Raw genomic sequence first — 22498 nt, forward strand, 5'->3', positions numbered from 1 at the left:
GCACCGTGATTTCGATGATAAAATGGTGTTCCGTAAAATTACCAGGGATACTGATTTTCATTCCTCTTCCGCTACTTTCCAGTGTCCATCAATTGTGATGGGTTTGCGCTTAGAAAGAGTTCTTTTCAAGAAATTCTATAGGTAGTCATAATAGTCCATGGGTGAGACTTTGCAAGAGTACGTTGGAAATGTTATATGCTATGCCTGTATCAGCCTTCATTTTTCCAAGGAATGAAGTGGTACTTTTCGTAATATGACTTCTTGCTCTATCTTGATGAAGTTCCACTTTTTGAAAGTCATTGGGAGTATTTATTCCTTCTGTAAATATCGGATGTCATACTTTCTCTTTGTAGTACTTGATAGTAGTGTTGATTTTAACATTTTTTCTCATTCTTCTTTTTTTTAATTTCTCTTTGTAAGGTAATCCTTCGAAAACCATAAACGCCTGACTGAAACTTTCTTTGCAGTGGCGAAACCAGGTTTATATACCTTTTTCTTCGTTTTCGATAATAAATAGACTATTTTGTTGTTGTTGTTGCAGTCATTTAGTAAACCAAGCGTATCAGCATATTTCCATTTATCTTCTGCTAAATAATTTCCATACAGGTTTCTTGAAATTGTTCTGCGGGGCGTCACATGCTTCGGCAAAACCTGGTAAATATTATGTTTTTTTTAGCCTTTTTTTAACCCCTTGACATACAAATAAAATACGCGTCCGAAGAATGCCATTTAATTTGGACACTCACGTCCAAGCTTAGAAACAAAACATTTTATTTTCAAATTTGCATTTTTATATAACAATAATAATATACTGCGCGGCGTTCGCCGAAGACAGTTCTTGACGTCTCGGAGACGTCAGAGTCTACAATGGCACATGAAATCAATGACATCTCCTGGACGTCATAATGTTAAGGGGGTACAGAAAAAGGCGCAGCCCCCCATCCACCTAATCGATTTGATTTTATGACTTTTCCAGGGGGGCGCCAAGTTAAAAAGGAAAATGAGCAGAAATAATAACAATTAAAAGTGTCAAGGGGGTGAACTGTAAATTTTGATTCGCTGTTTACTTAATATTTACTACGTATGTAAAACTATTTAAATATCTTTCAATCGATTTCTGCATCTTCGGATTTTATGTTGTTAACAACGAATCAAATTTAGAAACACTAGAAACAGTACATAACATTTTCGGGAATTCATTTGCAGTAACGATTGACGGCTTTTCCCTTTCCGATTGATAAATTTGCTTATTTTGCGCTCAGAAATTTTAATATTATGCATTTCACTATGATTTTGAATCATGGAATAGGAGCATTTTTTATTCGTAAAATGCAAAAACGAATTCGTCAGTCCACAGTTTCTTTAATTGCCACATTTTGAAAGAAAGGTAAATTTAAAAGCAGCATGTGATATTTCTCATTTCGTATAATAAGCTGTTGCCAGAAGGTTTTATTCTAAAAAATTCGATTTTTTAATTCTTTATCGAAATCGTTCTAAAAATATTTAAACACTGTAGTTTTATTTCATCTATTTATTTATTATGTTGCTTATTTTATTTAAAGGACTTTTCTTCGTATTAGGAATAATTTTTTTTTTTTTTTTTTTATTTTTGTATTCTTAATTGCAAGCTTGTTTCTTTTCTTTCATTTGATTTGTACTTCGTTAAATTCTTTCATCTGAAAAAAAAAATCTGAATATAAGTAATTTTGAATATTAAATTGGTCATTTAAATTTTTTAAATTGATTTTATGTATAATTTATTATACATTAGTTTCAAGTTTGTAGAGCCATTAGGATTTTTTTTTTGGAAGCAAGAGAAGTGAAAAATGAGCAACGCCTTCGCCGGGAATCGAACCACAGACCTCTGGAATATGCGCCCGCCTGCAGACCACCACATCACGAAGGAACGCTAAGAAGGCGGGAAAACTACCTTATATATATACCCTTTCAAAGGGCGACTGGAGTTTTTAGGGGACCTAATCTGCAAATCCTGGGTGTGGAGAATCATCATCTACCACCCTTTTAGTTCAGGCGCCACTGTAGGGACATTAGGTTGATTGGAAGCGGGAGTGATGAAAAATAAGCAATGCCTTCGCCTGGAATCGAACCGCGGACCTGGAATACGCGCCCAGCGTGGAGATCACCACACCACGAAGGCATGCTAGGAAGGCGGGCGAAATCCCTTATAAGTTTCATTAGAGTAAAATTTTTAGTGAATTATACAAGAATTATTTAAACTTATGAACACAAAGCACATACATCTTTAATTTAAAATAAAAAGTATTCTGAGCATATCATGTTTTAATAATGTATCATTTATGCCCTCTTTCATTGTTCTATTACCTTAGCATTTATATAACATAACCAGCTTCTACATGTGTCATTTACATGCGTAATAAAGTAGCTTTGCCTCTCTGTAATATGTAATGTGACTTACTTATCTTGAAAGATAATAAAAGATCAGAAAGGAAGCGGAATGTTAGGAGAAATCTCATGGACTGTGCAAATAATTTGAAATAACATAGCACTCGGAAGTGGGAAATTTTCAAAATGCAGAAATGAACACTAGTATTACATGTACTCTGACGTTAACAACATGGATACAAAAATGGACAAGGAACTAACATTTTGAAAATAACATCCTCTAAATGGTGTCCCTTTCTAAGATAATATTCATACATTCGTGAATGGACATTCCTTGTAAGTTTCTGCAGTACTTCCACAGTAACGGGTCAAATCTCTTCACATGTCGCAGCTTTGAGTTCATTAGACATTTCATCTTTGAGACATCCACAAATTTTCAAGGAAGTTTGGATAATCGTTACACTTGGCTAAAACCAAAAATTTCCTGATTGTTGAGATCGCCTTCCTGCAATGCATGGATTACCTCAAGCTCATGTGGATGCAGTTTCAAACCTGCGAGTAAAACTCCGACCTGTTAATTTTAGTGACTTGGTATGTCGTCCTGCAAAACCTTGCATATTTTGCTCAAACGCTGCATTTACTGCTTGGATAGTCTTAGGAGTTCGTACCGTTTTTCTTGGTCCTACATGTCTCAAGTTCAATATTGACCCCGTTTCTTCAAATGTTCCAACCGATTTCTTCAGAACTGAAATGGCATTCTATATGCTACATTATCATGGCCTCACAGTATTCCTATATTTAACAATGATCGTGCTCTACGGGATTCAGAATCTCTTAGTCCTGCGCGCCACCCTGTATATGTTACCTAACACTGGTGTTACCCTGTATACATAGAACTTAAGAGAATGTCAGTATTCTCCGATGAATATCGACACATATACCAAACACATCGGTGAAAGACGGAATACTTGGTTATATTTTTATACATTCCGATCGTCGCCGGTATATGTCAACAAATACACATAAGCTCCGGTGGGAGTTGGAACGACAAGCCTAGATGAAATTTTTTCTCAAGAATGCCGCAGCAAATAATTCATGGGGGCATAGGCACATGACGGCATAGGCAGCAGCAAATAATTCGAGAAGGGTAAGGCAATGTTATATATGCTGTAATTGTAAAAAAAAGAAGTGATTCACGAACAGTTGTGTTTGTAAAAGTAAGGGACTCTTGTGCAATTCAAAGTGTCGTAATAGTTTAAGTTGTTTGTGCAAATAAGTTTGTATAACGTTAATGGCATAATTTTTGTGTAAGTTGATTATTGGTATTATTTTCTTTTTTTTTTAATTAGAATATATTGTTCGTTTTAGGTTCAATAGTTTTATTTACATGTTACTTAGGCTTTCTAATATTTCACATGTACCATAATAAGTTTTAATATTAAAATGTGATTTTTAAAGTTGCATTTTTGTATTAAAGTAACAAAAATACTTTTTATTCAGCATTCTTCATCACTGCATGATGAATGTCAGTATTTTCAGGTGTAAGCGAGAAATAATCATACTTAGCAAATATTTTGGACATTCACCCAACGATTATGTGAATGCTGACGTTCACCGAGAATATCGACATCGGTTTTTATACACTGCATTAATTATTGTTTATACAATTCTCTTACATTAGGAAAAGGATACACTTAATGTTTTTGCATTGTTTTTACAGATTTTCATATCATCGATTTTTACCTTTTTTACAAATAAACATTTCAGTATGAAATTGTTATATTTTTCTTGAACTAATTGAAAGATTCTTTCGCTTTTTTCTAGTCTTGTCATCTTTCCCAATGCAGGCCCGGACATCAAATATCTTTTTGGTTTCATACGAACTCAACTCAGCACAACAATCACTGTTATACTCATCTTTGGACCCAAGGTAAATCATTATCGTTATTACATTACTACTGAAATACCATAATTACATTTAAAGGCTTCTCACGAAAATTATAAAAAAGTACAAAAAATTATATGCTACATTATAAGCAGTGATATCTAAACTTGACTCGCAAATATTAATCGTGCCTATTCTTGTTCACACCATGACAGAAGGAGTATTTTAGAGATTCGTTAATGTTAAGATTGTTAAGAATATGAGGCGGCTTGTACTAGCTCGCATTCATATACGTATCTTACAAGCTCAATAATTTTGCTCAAAGAACGAACTAAGTAAACACGGCAAGTGAAACTTGCATATGTATTGTGACTAGCCGGAATAAGATCTATTGGTGGTATAGTTACGCGTTATGGGAGAAAATTTTTAACACAGAAAATGCCTGAATACCAGTATCCGTATTAAATTTTAGTGCAACAATTTGCAATGAAACAAAACATTTTCTCAGTCTTCCTATAGTATTGTTGAAGTCAGTTGTTCAAGACTTAATTTCGATATTTTGTATACTTTTCCTTCAGATATCCTATGAATATGTACGTGTTTAATAATAGAATAAAATTTTAATTAAGGTCAAATTTTACAGATATTAGAACTTCAAATCAATCAACTTTTACGAATCAAAATTTTGATAAGCTGAATAGAATATCAAAATGTAGTATCAAAACAGAATTATGTATAATTTTAAGAAATATTAAAGGTAAATTTCACATTTAAACATCACAACACAATTTAAGGTTCAATTTGTTTTTTTCTTCTTGAGAAAGATAGCATAAAAGCTATATTTTGTCTGTCAAAAGTTGTATCAAATATCCCAAAGCTCCATTTTTAATCGTTGTTAATAATGAATTTTTTTTATGTCTAAAGTTTCTATTTGGATATAAAGTTTAAACGAAATGTAATATATATAGGTTATTTAGAATTTTCAGATTACGATGCATAAAGCAATCAAATGAGCCTTCGCCTCGATTCGAACCACTTATCTTCCAGTGCCAGCTAGATGTGTTAACCATTTATACCATAAGAACACGCACGGCGCAATGCGTGTTCTTGTGGTATAAATTGCATTGCGGTAATGTTTCTTATATGATACACATTGCTTTAAACCTTAAAAATACGAAACGGTTGAGCGTTGTTGACAGTTTATATGTCTCTAATTAAATTGCATTCATGTCTGATGAAGATAAATTGAAAATTAATTAGCATTCATTCTTTGATATGAATTTGCTTTTGGTACATTTCTTCTGGAATAACCTGATACCATGCAACTACATTTGACGTATGTTTTTTTTTTTTTTTTTTTCCTTTTTTTTTTTTTACATATTTAACCAAGCTTGCGTCCACCTTTGTTGAAAAAACACAGCTATCTCTTAATTATAGCATATCATAATTTTGCAGAGCTACAGTGTATTTAAGTGATACCATTGTGACTAGCCTATAGATGAGTGAGGAATGGAGGCTCAACGATCTTTACAAATCCCCATATAAAAAGTATTAATGTAAATACGAAGGCAATGATGGTCACTGCATTGGCATATCATCTCCTTGTCTGATACATCGTATCCATCTTAATGGGGAAGTTTGCTTAATATAACTTCACAAATGATTTTCAGCTTTACGGCAGATTTTTATTAAAGCACTTTGTCTGATAACTGATGTCTTTTATTATGAGCTGGATGTTATCATAAAAGATGATCATTACCGTTTTCAATAAATTGACTTTCTACCAGCTTTCCAGTATAAGTCAGAGCTAATTATTTTAGAGAATCAAATATGTTTATAGTGTCAGCTAAGATGAACATACCGAGCGTTTGTGAAATATGTAAAAATACTTCAGAAATAGAGTTTATCTCTATTTCAACATAATAAAATTTAGTATCTGTTGCACAGTAATATTTCTTATGAATTTCTAAAGTGTTTCACAGAATTACGTGTACCCTTACATAGCTTCAATTCTATACTACTGGTCATTAAAATTGCTTCACCAGGGAAGAAAACAATATAATGGGAGAAAAACATGATTAAACATGCGGATGGTTTGGGGGTACTCAGCTTCCAACTTTAGCAGGAAAGTCAGTCGATAGCTTCCAACTCTAGCAGCAACAATGATACCAGGTGGTGAGTGGGAGCGTGCCAATCTCTTGGCAGCGCATCACCATATGTTTTCAATGGGTCAGAGATCTAAAGAACCTGTTGGCCAGGTGAACAGTCGAACAACCCCTGTATCGAGAAAGGTCAGGACAGCAGGGGCAATATTCGGCAATGCATTATCTTATCACGCAGGCCCCGAATGACAGAAATTTAACATGGCAGAAATGTAAACGCGATTGTCCATATTATCATCTATGCGAACAATAGGTGACCAGGATATCTATTCAACGGCACCCGTCGTAGTACGCCATGTGCTTAGCCGATATGACGATGATGAACGGAAACTGGCAACATTCGTTTTCTTCGCTGCATCCAGACATGTACACGCTTATCCTGATTCTCATGTCCATCATACAGAATCGGGATTCCTCTGAAAAGACGAAGTGATACCACTCCTCCGTCCAGTGTCTTCGTTAGTCACAACACTGAAGGCACGCCTGTCTCTGCTACAACGTCAAGCGAAGCCGCAACAATGGTCTATGTGTTGACAGGCTGTGGTACTACAGACGTCTAGGCATTCTAGACGTCGGCCATTTGTATTCCTGCCCAAAAGCCAAGTGGTATTAGGCCAAGTAGTATAATTCAGGGTATCTGACGTGGTTATTCGAACCCAATGCCGAGAGGAATCCAGTAATATTATGCGATCCCACTGGAACCATACTGAACTAGCGTTCAATATGGTTCAATAACTAGCGTTCAGTATGGTTCTCTTGGACCTATCGATTCCATTTCCTCTGGCACCCATGGGAACTTATGTACCAACAAGAACAACAATGTCGCGGAATGATAAACCACAGTCCACTGGGACTGTGCCATTGTCGGATTTTGAGACGTGCTGGTAAGACTTTCTTATTCTTATACGACGCATAACACGACCTTTAAGTAAGCAACCAACATTTAAATACGATTTTCAAATGAGAAATCCGTTGTGCAATTTTCCGATTTATATAAAATTTAGAAGATGTTACTCATACTTGCTTTATTCGCCCACTCTGGAATGCTGATCAATTGCATAACCCAGCATATAGTACGCTGGATTCGACTTTAACATTTGTCGCGCGCGTTTTCCATGGTATAGCAATTTTAATGACCATCAGTGTAGTACTTTGAAACTTAGAAGTTAGTGCTGAAAAGTACTTTTTCGAAAATTTCAAAATGCCTTTGATTCAGAGAAAAATACAATAAACTTTGAAAGTGTTTTAAAAGAAAACATTTCTGCGCAAAATATCTTGTAGCTAATCAATTCAAAAGAGTGCAGATGGCACAGAATAAAAAAATACTTTACTTCCCCAATGCAATTATGCTATAATACTTAGGTTTAAATACTGCAGAAACATTTTTCTTTTTGTAACCTCGAAGCAAATTCAGTTCGTTTTTAACGCCAATTTATTTAATGATGTTGAAAAATAATACTGCTTCGATACAAAGGCAAATCTCATTAACTAACGACAAATTTATTAAGTTTTCCAAACAACGTCAAATCTAGTAATTATTTCCAAAAATTTAAAATAGTGTCCATTTGGTTGCATATAATTATAACAATATCCGTCAAACAATGTTTGCTTCAGAAATTGGAAAGTTATAATGAGTTGTTCTATTTCCCTGCTTGAAAATCGAATTTCTGTATCCAATAAAATTTGCTGCCTGGAACTCATTTGTTTGTTAAATGCATTTGAGTTGTTTTAATTTAAGCTTACATAATAGTTTACAGCATTTTAATAGGATTCTAAGTTGCTTTTCATTTTTTATGCCTGCTTAAAGTACACATACCCTAATTGACGTGGTGAAATATTTTGTTATTGGACACGAACGTGCTGCAACGAAAGCAAAAAGCAAGATTTTTTTTCTTTAGAATGCGCTAACCTCATTCAATCAATATATTTCTCACTGACTCTAGTAACAGCTGAAAATTCTCAGCCTGTCGAGATGCCCTAAAAGATAAATCCATTATCTTTTGGTCTCAGAGGATTTCTTTTACAATCTGCTGTCTTTGGATATGATGCTTGCGGTATATCAAAATATCCACTTACATTATAGAGGAAAATTTAATCGCGACCATTTTTCCTGTTACTATTAGTTGTGCTATTATGGGAGTCTTACTTTGATTAGATACAGGTTCGAAGTTTGCGGTTTTGTTATTTTTTTTTTAGACGAATAATCTGTTTTAGTTTTTAGAAATTTTTGCGGAATTTCTTTTAACAAACAAAATTTCCATTCCTTTCCAAGTTTTGTTTCATGACACATCTCTTATTACCGTTTTATTCGTTATCAACTTCAGTAATAACGTAAGTTTAAAATCTTTCTATATAATAAATTAACTCTATTTCTATAATAATAAATTAACTTTATTTCTATAATAATAAATTAACTTTATTTCTATAATAATAAATTAACTTTATTTCTATAATAATAAATTAACTCTATTTCTATAATAAAAAATTAACGCTATTTCTATAATAATAAATTAACTCCTTTTAAAGCTTTCTATAATAATTTAAATGATGAATAAAGAAGCTTCCTCATCAATCCCTTTCTTCAGTGCATCTTAAAGTGTAAGAAGCACTAAAATGCAGAAGTACTTAAAACTTAAGAAGTACTAAAGTCCTTAAAACTTATGACTGAACTCGTTGTTCTAACAGTATATAAATTAAATCAGTGATGCAATAAATTCTGTTCTCCCCTAAAGTTTTGAAGCCTTTCATTCTGCCAAGAAATCACTAAATAATTTTTCTTTCCAGTTTATTCTTATTTTGGGATTCCAATAATATATAACTACTTATTTATTTTGCAGTGTCTATCTACATTAACGGGATCTATATTAATGAATTTTCTTTAGTTGTAAGTATGACTTCATCCTGTCCAGGGACTGTAGCGTCCGGGACGTGCAGTCCTTGGGAAGCGAGCAGTGTTACGAATTTTGTATATATAAATAATTTTAGTGTAATTATACGTAAAGTTGTAATATTTTTTGTTCAATGTAACATGAAATTCGAATCTCTGCTGGAAAAATACGATTACAGGGGCAAATCCATTTTACATTTTAACATAACTAACTATTGGGTAAATGGCTATTTCACGAAATTGTCGAAAAATCGCCAAACTGGCGATTATTTTGGTGATTACGTTTTATCGCCAAACGTTGCTACTCTTGACAAATATTTGGCATGTTTTGGTCCAGTCCTTGTATAAATATAATTGGTATTGTAATTGAATAGCTGTAGTTGATCCCTATCTGAAACTTTAACCGTATAGGGCTCCTCATATGCCATCCAGTAATTTCGAAGAATAGAAGATACTGGAGAATTCTTGGTGGCCAGGAGAAAACTGTATAAGACCGGAGAGAGCATCATTTGTGTATTGTGTTGAGTTCAGCATGAGTTCGGAGTATTGAGAGATCTCCGTAGAAGCTTTGCCTTATTAGATGCGCATTGCACTGCGCTGTGTTTAACGTTCGTTTTAGTTTGGATTGTAACTACTGAGTATATTCTGTGATACTGAGAATAGCTGTAAGAGTATTTTTGTAGAAAGTTCAAGAACTGTAAATTGTTTCATTTGGAAGTAAATTTTGTTAAGATACTATCGATTACGTGTGCATTCAGTCTCATGTATTATGTTGAAACTAAGCTTTATTCTAAAATATTGTAACTGAAGCTTTTCGGTTTTCTTATATATATTTTTTAAGACAGAAGTTATAATTTCTTCAGTTCAAGGCCTGTAAGAATTAGCAAACTATTTGAATCAAACAGTTCCTAGTTGCTCATCTGATCGTTAAGTCTCTGCCTCTGCATCTGAAAAAGATATTAGTCGAAGTTTGAGGAAAACTTACAGTCTTCCATTGGAGTCTTCTGATTATCACAGAAGTTCTGAACCTTTGGACAGGTATCTAAACATCCTGTCTAACCATTTTACACATTATAAAACTTCAGCTGCAAGCTCCGATTTCAGGAACGAATTTGCAATCTCCATTCTTCATTTCTGAATTTAATTGCACCAGTATGTGCTTTAATTTCAAAAATAGTTCAAAAAGCTCATTTCTTCACATTTTATTCTTAAGTTTATTGTATCTGATTCAGTCTAAGTTATTTTATCTTTTATCAAAATCGTATGTTCGCTTAATAGCGATACTTCGCATAAACTCATATACTCTCTTAAATAATGTTTACATTGTTAAATCCTAATTAACTATGTTATTCAATTATAATACCAATTATAGTTAAACAGGGATTGTTAAGTCCTTATTAACAATGATCCTGGATCGAGAATTGAGTATCCTACTTTGAAGAGAGTAGTATCGTTAATAACCATATTCTATATGTAGATTGCTATATGCACTGCTTAGGCCAGAAGAAAGGATTTATGAAACCGTATAAGAAGAATCGGAATTTCCTTTAAAAAGATTACTTCAATATCCTAGTTTTCGAGAGTTCCTTAAAGCTATAAATATTTTCGGATTCATACTGAATGGTATAATTTTTTCTGGCTGCTTTTCCTTTTCGATTACTTTGAAATAGATTTCTAATATATACAGCAAATTTTTAATGTTTCTCGTTATTTATAGATTTTTAGTGAGTTCTTTACAGTTAGCCTATTTTTTTTCTTTCAGTTTTCTTGAACTTACCTTCCTGTCGGCTTTCTTATTTGTAAAGTGTTCTTATATTGCTCAGTTCTTGTAGGATTTTTTTTACGCCTCATTTGTATTTTTCTGCTTGATTTCTTTCTTTCCTTCCCCATTTTCCATTATATGACGGCTTCAAGATTGCCTTTCTTTTATGAGTGGAACGTAACAAAATGTTATCAGACAGTGTTCTTCTGTGATCCTGATTATTAATGATAATGCATGCATCCGAAATTTTTTCTTCCTGTTTCCTTTTTTTATTATTTAACTATAAATCAATACGCAAAATAGTACCTCGCTGATGAAATTAATAGAATAAGACTATAATTCTACTGCTAAAATAATAAGCATTTTTAAACATCTTGTGCGTATTAGAATGCGCAATAAATTTTACCTACACTCTAAATTTCAATGTCTTTTTACAGCTATGCATAAAATTAAGCTGCATATTATTATAAATATTTTAAGCTTAAAGGGAATGTTCAAGTTGTCCTGTAAAATTTTTTGTCCTGTAAAAAACATGTTTCACACTTTTTTATAATGGTATATACATCTGTGCTTTGACGAATCTCTCCAGTAACCCAGAATAATAGAATAAGAGTTCAACTCGGTAGCCAACAAATCGATCTTCTAGGGAAGATTAAAACAACGGAGTTAAAATAAAGGTGGATGATGGTGTTGCTAGGCAACGCCTGTTCCATAGTAAAAGTCTAGCGAAAGGAATAAAAATAAACTTCCCTATTCCCTATTTCACATTTGAATTTGTTAACATAACTCGTTCCAGAAAGTACGTGAACTCAAATTAAAAATTTAAATTCCGACAGAACATATTTTAATGTATTTTGATATAATGAATATTATATTAAAATGTATTCTATGCTTACAATCTGGTACTTAGAAAAATCATCCAGGATCTCTAATCTTAAAATGCAAATACATAAAATTTGTAACGCAACAAACAACCTTGAGTTTGGTGTAGATTTAGACAATATCTCAATTTCGAGGGCACATGGGTGCAAATCCCTCTTCATCAGGAGCGAAAGAATCTCCAAGACTCAAAAGCAGTGGACGCAACGGTCGTCTCTATACTCTAAAGTTAAGCGACCGAGAAGGTAGTGTCATCTGTCATCAAAAATACTAATGAAATCGAAAAATTAACTTAATGGAATTTTAAAAGCGTTAGGAAGGACTGGATTGGACAAGTCATTAACTAAAATGATAAATCTTTGTAAATGTGAAAGGCTTCAGGAAACTCCAATTCAGCAATTGGAGCAGCTTTTTGAATAATTTTTGCAGACCCAAAGTCAAAATTCTGATTAATTTTCAAATCTTCTGATTAATTTTCAATCTTTGTAAATGTGAAACGCTTCAGGAAAATCCAATTCAGCAATTGGAGAAGCTTTTTGAATAATTTTTGCAGACCCAATGTCAAAATTCCGATTAATTTTCAAACAATGATTAGCTATCGAAAACTTGTTAATTTCGCCTTTTTGGAGATAAGATTCATGTTCCTTGATAGGAATCTTTAACGCTCTATAATTTTGCTGATGTATCTCAATTACACTGGCTACGATATGCTATAAATTTCTCAAGAAGTTAAGTCAGAAATGGAATTTTAACCATTGCGAGAAATTGACTTGAAAATTAAACTTCTGGAGAATCCAAGCAATTTCATAACTAATAGAAAGATGAAATGGGTATTGCTTAGGTTAAAATAACACGCCGAATAATGATTATTGGAGAAGTCAAACAACAAGAATCAGTTTAATATTTGTAAATTTTGTTGGACTAGTTTCGGTGGTATAACTACAGAGCCATCTTCCTCAGCTACCTGCGAGCAAAGACAGAAGTGCGAGCAAAGACACATTCTCGTTTTAGAAGATTATACGAATTCTGTTGTCATTTCTTTCTTTCTATCGATTAACTGTAAAATTGCACGTATTTTGCAGAAATTTAGCTTTCGAGTCGTTTTTATCTCCTATCAATAAAATTTCCAGTTCCATACCTAAGGACTCCGTTCTAGATATGAATTCCTGAAGTATTCATAGGATTCCTTGCCAATGTGGTTACACTAGTCAAACTAAGGCAGCCTTGAAATTTCGTGTTAAAAACATGAGGCATATGTTAGGAAAAAGCAAACACAGAAATCGTCTGGTGCCCAATCCTGTTGGTCAAAAAATCACACGTTCCATTTTTCTGCAGCCAAAATTATTCGGAAAACATCTTTCATTGGTGAATTAGATTTTCTAGGGGCATTTTACATTCAAAAAAATCTTTCTTTTTTAGTTAATGATCCTAATTCCAATCCATCTTTACCTTCAGCCTTTAAGGAAATTTTTTAGTTTTCTTGTCTCATCAAGGCCAGTAGCTTAACGTTTTTTCAATCATTCTTATCTTATCTTCACCATATCTTATCTCGTTCATTTGCACTTTGGCAGCTGAGGAAATTGGTTCTGCAGTTAGACCATCGAAACTAGTTCTGCGAAATTTACAAATATTAATCTGTTTCTTGTTGTTTGACTTTTCAAACCTGGTGTAATTTTTGGCGTAGCCATTACCTATGATATCACTTACTTTTTAATTATTCTACGCGGCCATCTGTCAGTCGCAAGATATGTCTTCGATATTCCTTGCATTGCCAGTGTTATCATACCAATCAAGAATGATTTCTCAACATGTCTCTTCATAGTGAAAACACTGCAAAGATGTCTGCAGAGTGTTACATTTTCCTTGGCATTCTTACCCCGAGATCATTTACTGCACTGTCTGAAATCTGTATTCTGACAGTTTCGGCTTTGGGATTATAAAATACACGAGGCTTTGGGTAATAAATGATGAGTTATTACTCATCATTTATCCTAGTCAGAAGCATGATTCGCCTTTTGCCATTAGTCTCCAAATTCTACGTGGTATGTTTATATATCGCCTCAGGACTAAGTAGTAGAAAGGCAAAGACCTCGGATAATTTTTAATAGCTGTGAAGTGAAGCATTTCCGGTCGAACTGTGCCTTCCGCCTAATAAGGGGGCTAAAATAAAAAGATGGCCCTCATAGCTCCATTCATTTGCAGAAGTGAGTACAAAAACTCAATTGATCTTTCCTTAGCCTATAAGATTTCCAGAGCTTTCCGTAGTCAAACACAAATGGTACATGCCGGTTACAATCCTCTCACGTAATCCGTACATAAATCTGCTAAGCGGTTACAGAATATTTGACAGCAGATTCTGTTGGACAGCTTCGACAATAATATCCTTTTCAGACTGAATAGCTTTATGCATTTCCTGCCAAAAGCAGCTGTACGTCATATTAATAAGTAAACTGATTGAAAGACAACAATAAACACATTTACATTTGCTCAATAAATGCGTTTATTGTTATCTTTCAATAATTTTTTATCATTGTCGCCTTCAAGTCTATGTCGCTTTTTGCTATGATCAAGCATTTTTTTTAAGGTACACGGATTCTTTTAAGATAGGCGTTTTAGTAAAGTGTAAAATTGAAATAAAACGTCAAGTGCCCTCATTTTACAACACTTTTACCAATTGTGCATGAATTAAAAATAACAAACTGCAAATTAAAATTCAGAAATATAAATAAACTCCAAACTAACGATAAATAATTTCGAAATGATACTATGTGTATATAAAGATATATTAAGTCTCTAAATTCCTACTAAATTTTCAATATAAAATATTATCTGAACCTAATATGCAAAACACAATGGCTATTCTACGCGTACGTAAATAAAAAAATAAAGCATTTAGGAATATAATTTCTCAAAAAGGACAGCTATAATCACATGAAAGCAGAGAAATATTCTCTTTAATTTCTCTAAATTTACAACTACCTTATAAAATTCTTTCTTTCTTAAAATATTAAACCAATTACTTTAATAAACAGTAATAAATGTTGAAACCTTGAGGGAAATTGAAATTGCTATTATTGCTGGGCTGTAATGTGACTCGAACTCCCATATGCATTTTCTGAAATCAAGTATCAAAGGTTTAAATGCAGAATACAGACACAAATGGCATATCCGAATGACAAAACTTCAACAGGTTAGATACAAGAGATTTTTCGAGCTCTCCACATGTGAAGTAAAAGACATTCCAATAAGTATTATATGATTTTTAAAAAAAAATGGTAACAATGTGTAAACAATTATCACTATCATTAAATTTTATTTGTTTTTAGTGTATGCTCTGAAAATTTATGATGGATAATTACATGCTTCAAAACGTTTGGTTACTATCCAAACATTATCATCACAGATAAATCTCCTTTCTGCTTGAATGGATATGTTAACAAGCAAAAGTGCAGAATTTGGTGTGAAAATAATCCACAAGAGATTCATAAGAAGCCATTGTATTCACCAAAGTCACTGTATGGTTTGGTTTATGGCACAGTAAGCATCATCGGACCAGTTTGTTTCCAAAACGGGGGGAGGATATATATTTACTATGACTGGCAAGCAATACCGATTTATGATAATAAATTGGGGGGGGGGGGAATTTAGAAGCCATTGATTCCGTGGACATGCAGTTCCAATAAGACGGTGCAGCATGTCCCATTGCAAACGCCACTATCGATGTATTGCAAAAACTGTTTGATGGAAGGATAATTTCGCTAAATGCAACTGGCCTCCCAGAAGTTATTTAAATCTTTTAGACCACTTTACTCATTTTGAGAGGATATTTGAAATCAGTAGCCTATGCGAACAAACTAAAAACCCTTGAAGCATTGAAAATGCACATCGAACTCTGCATTAAGCTTGAATGTTTGCACACACTCATTGAAAATTGGTTTCATCAAATTTGCTCGTGTGCAACAAGTCGAGGTAGACACATTATATTTCATTTCGAACATAATGTCATAAATTGTTCTTCAAAATAATATTGAAAGTTTACTTTTTCTGAAATAGTTTTCATTTTATTACTTTTTAAAATCGTAGCATTTTTATTGTGAGACCCTTTACATACATCAGTCAGTTTCAATCCGAAAGTCTGAGTGAAGTCAGGAGTAGATATACGTCATAGGGACATAGCTCTAATAGACTTTGTCGTAATTAAAGTAATCCAATCCCAGAAGAAGCAGCAGAGATTTAAACCGTAAAAAAAAAGTATTTGAAAACTGGAAACTATTTATTATCGCGTGTGCTCGACTTAACAGAATTGATCATTTCCATTGATATAAACATGGCAATGGTTATCGATTTAGGTTTCTAACTTTAGGTGCCTTCGATGTATGACTAATATGCTTAGGTAAATATAATCTTATGGTTGAAACTGAACAGTAGAAATTATTATGTTTTACAAATTAAATAAAGAACTATGCGACTAACTTTTCTTTGATAAACCAGATGAAATAATATGAAAGTAATAAGCAAGCCATCGTCGATAACGAGATTCGAAACCTGCAATCCTCTGAGGTAGAATCAGACTGCATATTCTTTAGGTTACGTAAACTTCAGCAAATAGATTTTTAAGGAGATATTTGTAAGACAAATTTATTTTCCATCCTCATTTCCCAAAAGAGTTTTCATATGTTTATAAAGGAAAAAAAATATAATTATAATAAAGTTTATAAAAGTATTTTATTGATTATAATTAATACTGTAAATGTTTAGAACAGCGAATATTGTACGTAAATGTTACAAAGTGCATATATTTTTTCTTAAATCGCTGAATATTGTACAACTATTGTGCTGCTGTAATTGAAATATAAATCACTCTGTGAACCAGTATGCTGAAGCCTGTAGCACAGGTCTTTCGATTTACTCTTTAATTAGTATATGTGGATTGGCCCCTCTGTACCCCTAAATTTATATGTTATGTTATCGCCAAGGCTTGCTAATTCTTAAGCTTTTACCCCAGTTTTGAAGAACACCCCTTCCTTCTTTCCCTTCCACCAGCCTTTCGAGAGAACTTTCGGCTTGCTATGTATTTTGAGTTTCCCCTTGCCGTTCAGATACAAACATCCATGTCTCCTCCGGGATTCCAAACGAACCAATCAATAACGGTAGTCAGGTAACAACTAGATCGCCTGGGCAGTTCTTTAGTTAGCATTTGATCAAATGATATCGCATCGCATTAGTAAACAAGTTTCGTTTCGGATAGTGATCGACATTTTTTGACAGGTTTTTGACAGGCACTGTGCTAATGCGCCCATGGAGGTCAAAGTTCTGATCCTCATGGGTGCTTCATTCACTTGTTTACTGTCGATTAGAAGCGCCAAATATCTGTACAATACAGATTGGCAATAACATTTAAGTTTAATTTGATTTGTTATTAAGTATAGCCGTTTATTCAAGAAACGGTCATATCATGCATAAAACTGTATTTAGAATAAATAGAAACTTCGAAAAATTGAAAAATGAATAATGTGATCTCAGATATATGTAAAATAGTGTAGATGATGTTAGAAAAAATATTCATTATTCCAAACAATTTCATACAGTATAGTAAACAAAAAAAAAAAAAAAATATATAGGGAAGTAACAAAAAGCAAAAAAAGAACCATTCATAAACCATACAATACAAACAAACGTTATGCACATTTGATAACGAAATTAAAGAAACAAAAAATACTCTGTTTTCAATAATACTTTTGAATTTAATTAAAAAAAGGTTATACAATATATTGAAAACTTCATTTAATGAATTTTTTAATCATTATTTCTGAAACTGAAGCTAGATTGCTTTGTGGCACTTCAACCTCAAGTAAGCAACACCAGTTTCATCCATCAATCGATTTCTTCTGTCAGTTTCGGTGACGCTTAATCCCTTAAAACCCACAGTAACGTCTCGCAAAAGTTCGCAAGAGGGTAAAAATTGTTCGTAAAACCACAAGCCTATTAAAGGGGATGAAATTAGTTAAAAAGATATAAAATAATTATGATATAATTCAACTTGCTGAAATAAATGCAAAATCTGAAACAGAGAAAACCTTCACTGATGACAAGGGCATGCGCATCACTCTGAACTCTGAACTCATATCCTTGTAAACACGTGTATCATAAATTCACTATCATTGGACTTGGCTATAGATTCTTCTAACTTCTAGCGTCAAAATTATTACATACTAGTTCAAGTCACAAATTTCTTTCTTCTTACAGTTTTACAGAGTTATTAAAGGTCAGGGCGATGTCTGGGATAATAGGGCAAGAGCCCGGGGCGTCACAGCTTCTTTCTCGCTCAACGGAGTGGGCCCCGTGTATGAAGAACCTCAAGATCTCTATCAAGAAAACGAAGAACTCAAGGTAAATATTTTTTATGGCAGCATATATCTCATTACAAATTTTTCTTATTGCATATAATATAGCATAAATACTTGCACATATGGTATTCTGTATTTTTTACTTGCTTTAAAATTAATGATATTTTATGTATGGAGCGTCTATTAAGTAACTTTACCAACTAGCGGTAATTCGTGGAACTCGCAGAGCGAAGAATCTTCTATGATTTTACAAATTAAGTGCAGATTGATATGCGCTCTCAATAAATGAAAATAAAGGTACAGGATTATAATGCATGATTACAGTTAAGTATCCGTATTGCAAAATTTTCCAGTATTCCAGATTTCACAATAGCACGAGATTCCAAAAGACACAGACCAACACATGTTGAAAGAGTATGCAACATAGAAAGTAACAGAGATACCATTGTTTCAGTCGTGTTAAGAAATACTCACAATATAATACACGTACATGTTTCCATATGATGTGGTAACACCACAGCTAGTACTTAAAAACATTTATCGAGTGGAACAAAGCGCGCATTTTCTCTCCTAGGCGTTTTTTTTTAATTGATTACATATTCACCGGGGAAAAAATAGAAATGAGAACTTCTGCAGAAACAACGTTGTGAGTTTTTAAGGTGTGTTAGAAAAACAATCTAAGCCCTGCATTCGATTGAGTACTGTAACATTGTGCATCACGCCAATTTCGTCAGACCTACTTTTTACGTTAAGTTTGTGTTCAGGGTTAGCTGTGCACGATTTAATCGGCAAATATTAGAATACTGATTTCATATGCGGCTTAGGGTAATGTGGTCTCCCGTCAGTAATTGTTACAGATATTTATTCACGGATATTTATCAAGTCATTATATAATGAAACATGCGGGGGTAGCGCCGATGAGTTACAAACAATCTCAATCAAGGATAACTATGTTAAAAGTTCTTTGATCAACATTTTGTATTTCTCTTAGATTAATAATTTGTATTTTTCTTTGATCAACGCTATGCATATTTGCTTTCATTTGGTTCGAATGATACAAATATCATGCAGAATAGAAACACACATCGCAGCATGTCTTCTCCCAAGAACTCTCGAATCCGCAGAGGATAAAAACTTCCTGTCACGAATTCCCTGGACAGAAAATCATATTTCACCATAAACTCAGTAACTGAATAAGAGCTTTGTTTAACCGCCCAACATTTATTCCCATGACTTAGTGTAGGAGCCTTTGCATAATGTCGAAGTTGTCTGTATGAATCAGAGAGATGAATGATTTCCTCACGGATCCATGATTTTTTGAAAAATGCTTACGTAATATACGCACGTAGTGTAACAGCTACAAATGAGCATCAATATTGTCCATGCATATGATTTCAGAGTTCTGAGCATGCAACAGCTTTGTAATTTGGCTGAGGGATGATGCATTATTATATGTTACCATGGCTGTAAAATGTCTGGTTTAAGATTATAATTTTCTGTCGTCTTCACATTTACACTTCCTTGATTTAACACTGATATATGTTTGGCTCTACGGTTATCTGAGGTTCTGGGTCTATCGGAATAATTTTGGTATACTGAGTGCTCAGAAGCATTACGTATCCGAAATGATATCTATCGTGCAGCCAGTTTATCGGTCGCTGCCCACGCGGATGGTGTTCTTAATAACAAATATGGAGATATTTAAAACAATTTAAATGTCTCTCTGTAGGATGCAGTTTTTCCTCAACTTTACAATTATTTTTTTCCTTTATTGCCTGCTGATCTTTCGCTATTTTCACAGTTCAGTCGTCTCATTGCTTAAAAGTCAATATCTATGAAGCTTTTTACTCTTCACACATTTTCCGGAGCCTCATGCTGTCTTGTGTTATCGTAAATTTTTGGTATTTACATTGGGAGTGTTATCTATAGGATTATATTAACTGTAATCAAAATAGATTTTCGACCCTCATTTTTGGCGCATTTCGAATACTTTGTGTTTTCTTGTTATCTTTTCTAAGAGCTATCAAATTTCATCAGTCTATTAGATAAATTTGACAGCTTCAGAACAAATGTTTCGTACCGTTTAGATAGATTTAAACGTTTATGTGAGCTTACATGTTTTTTAAAAAAATCTTTTTCTTTAGCCCTTAAATTGCGATAGGTCCCAAGTAAACTGTGGCAGCTTTACACGTCATAATTCGGCACGTTAGAACAAATATAATGCCTTTGTAATGGTTTTCAAGATATCGTGCTATTTCAAACTACCTGGTATCACTTCCGATTGGCTGAATTTAAAGAATATATGTGAGTTATTGTTGTTGTACCTCATCTGTCTGTCATATTCAGAAGAAACTCATTAATGCTATCATAGCAAGGAGTGTAATTTTTAGTCCAAAGGGGTTTGAGTCCCGAAAGACTATTACTTTCGTTTCGGCATTTTGCGTCGGCCTTCTATAAATGACGGTTCACTTTTCAAACTGTTGCCACAAAATGTTAGAGTCCTTCATTATATTCGAAGAAATTAAATAATGAACAATTTGCATAAATTTATGTATATTTCTCGCATTGTGATAAAACAACGGTATCTAGAGCCATATAATTTTGAAGGACGTAATCCTATTGCGAATATGGGCACCTGAAATCCCAAATTTGAAATTTGGAATTTGTTTTATTATCGATTTCATTAAAGCTTTAACGAATTTTTGAATAACAAACTCAACGATTTAAAAGCGAGCAATGCCAACACTCTACGGGGGAAAAACCTTTTTATCTTCAGAGCGTCGAACTGTGTGTCGGAAATTCTGAAGATATGTTCATTTTAAAATTATTTTGCGACATTGCTATTGAACTAAATTTTATGGTTTAAGTGAAAAGAACATGATATTTAATAAATAAAGGTAACACACAAAACGTTAAAAAACGCCCCTTGGATGTAATTTAAAATCTGGAACATTTCAGATTTTTTTTTCCTTTCTTTTTTTGCGTCTGTCGTTTTTCATGAGCCTTGAGTCTCTTACGGGTGACAGCACGAGTTTTGTTCAGTTCTGTCCCAATTCAAAAAGGAAGTATCCCTGGAGAGGGATCGGAGGGTCACTCTCTTCCCCTAATACCAAATCACAGGAAAGGACTTTATCTCGCCGTATATTTAGAGTGCTTCCATGCCCCAAAGAAATTATATATATAGTATCCAAAACGTCTCCGGGATTCGAACCATGCCTTCGGAACAGTAGTCAAATACCCTTACTACTGTCTCATTGGGTAGCCCGTGACCAGTGTCTAGAGATTACTGAATTTGAAACTTAGAAATTTCCTCTTATGACGACGTGAGCAAAACTGTGAGGCAAAACTCCTTGAACATTACAAATGAACTCGTTACGCTCATTCAACAATATTCGAAAGCTGCCTGGATAAGATGCGTCAGATAATCCATAATCGAGCGATGCACTGATATCAATCGTTGACGATTTGAATGCTTACTATTAGTGTTTAACTATAATTAACGCATCATCTTTTTTTCGGGGGGGGACACACTCTCTCTCTCTCGATGTATGTGTGTAGGCGTGTAGTTCGACAATTATGTTTTAATATTTCAAAGGAGAATAATAAATTTAAAAGAAAATCCTCAATTCTTTCCAATATGATAATTTTGAGATTTTTTACAGAAAGATATGAAACATTCTTTCGTCTTATACATATTTAGATGTTTCTTCTAATGTTGTTTGTTCACCGCTTTTTTTAGCCTAAATATTTTCATTGATACTCGCATTTTTGAAGTGTTTTTAATATTTAGATTTGTTATATTTTCTTGAATATAATGCTAGTAAAAGATGAAAAATATGCGATCTTTAAAGATAAGACAAAAGGTTCTTAAAAAAGGTGAAGCCTTTATAAGAATTTTAAAATTTAAAACTAAGTTTTTACTTAATAATCTGTATATAAAAAAAACCTTGAATTTTCTTAATCCAAAAACATTAATTCAAAAAATAAAGAGGTTATTTAAGAGAAATTTTCAAAGTTTGGCATTGAAGCCGAAAGCATTTGAAGCTGAAATTCTGAAAGTTATTTTCTGCTTCAAGTATCTCCTTACGGCAAGATAAGATGTTTAACTGAAGTGTTTTGAAGACGTTGGAATTGCAAGCTGCCATTCAAAATCAAAAACTCAGAGTTTCAAAGACGTGTATGAGTGACTTATTAGCATATAGTTTTGGATGG

The 22498-nt window shown here is 33.4% G+C and overlaps 1 protein-coding gene across 1 annotated transcript in view; it reads left to right on the top strand.

Moving 5' to 3' along the window:
- LOC118188104 (putative G protein-coupled receptor CG31760) overlaps positions 1–22498 on the top strand; it is a 367683-nt gene that overhangs the window by 323952 nt on the left and 21233 nt on the right. Inside the window, exons 12-13 of the mRNA XM_085820854.1 lie at positions 4189–4294; positions 18186–18329. Of these exons, the coding sequence (XP_085676980.1) occupies positions 4189–4294; positions 18186–18329 (250 nt within the window). The remainder of the gene's footprint in view (positions 1–4188; positions 4295–18185; positions 18330–22498) is intronic.

Source organism: Stegodyphus dumicola, chromosome 7, assembly GCF_044657685.1.
Source record: "Stegodyphus dumicola isolate Sdum_Otavi_A_Nest chromosome 7, ASM4465768v1".
In the NCBI taxonomy this organism is placed as follows: domain Eukaryota; kingdom Metazoa; phylum Arthropoda; class Arachnida; order Araneae; family Eresidae; genus Stegodyphus; species Stegodyphus dumicola.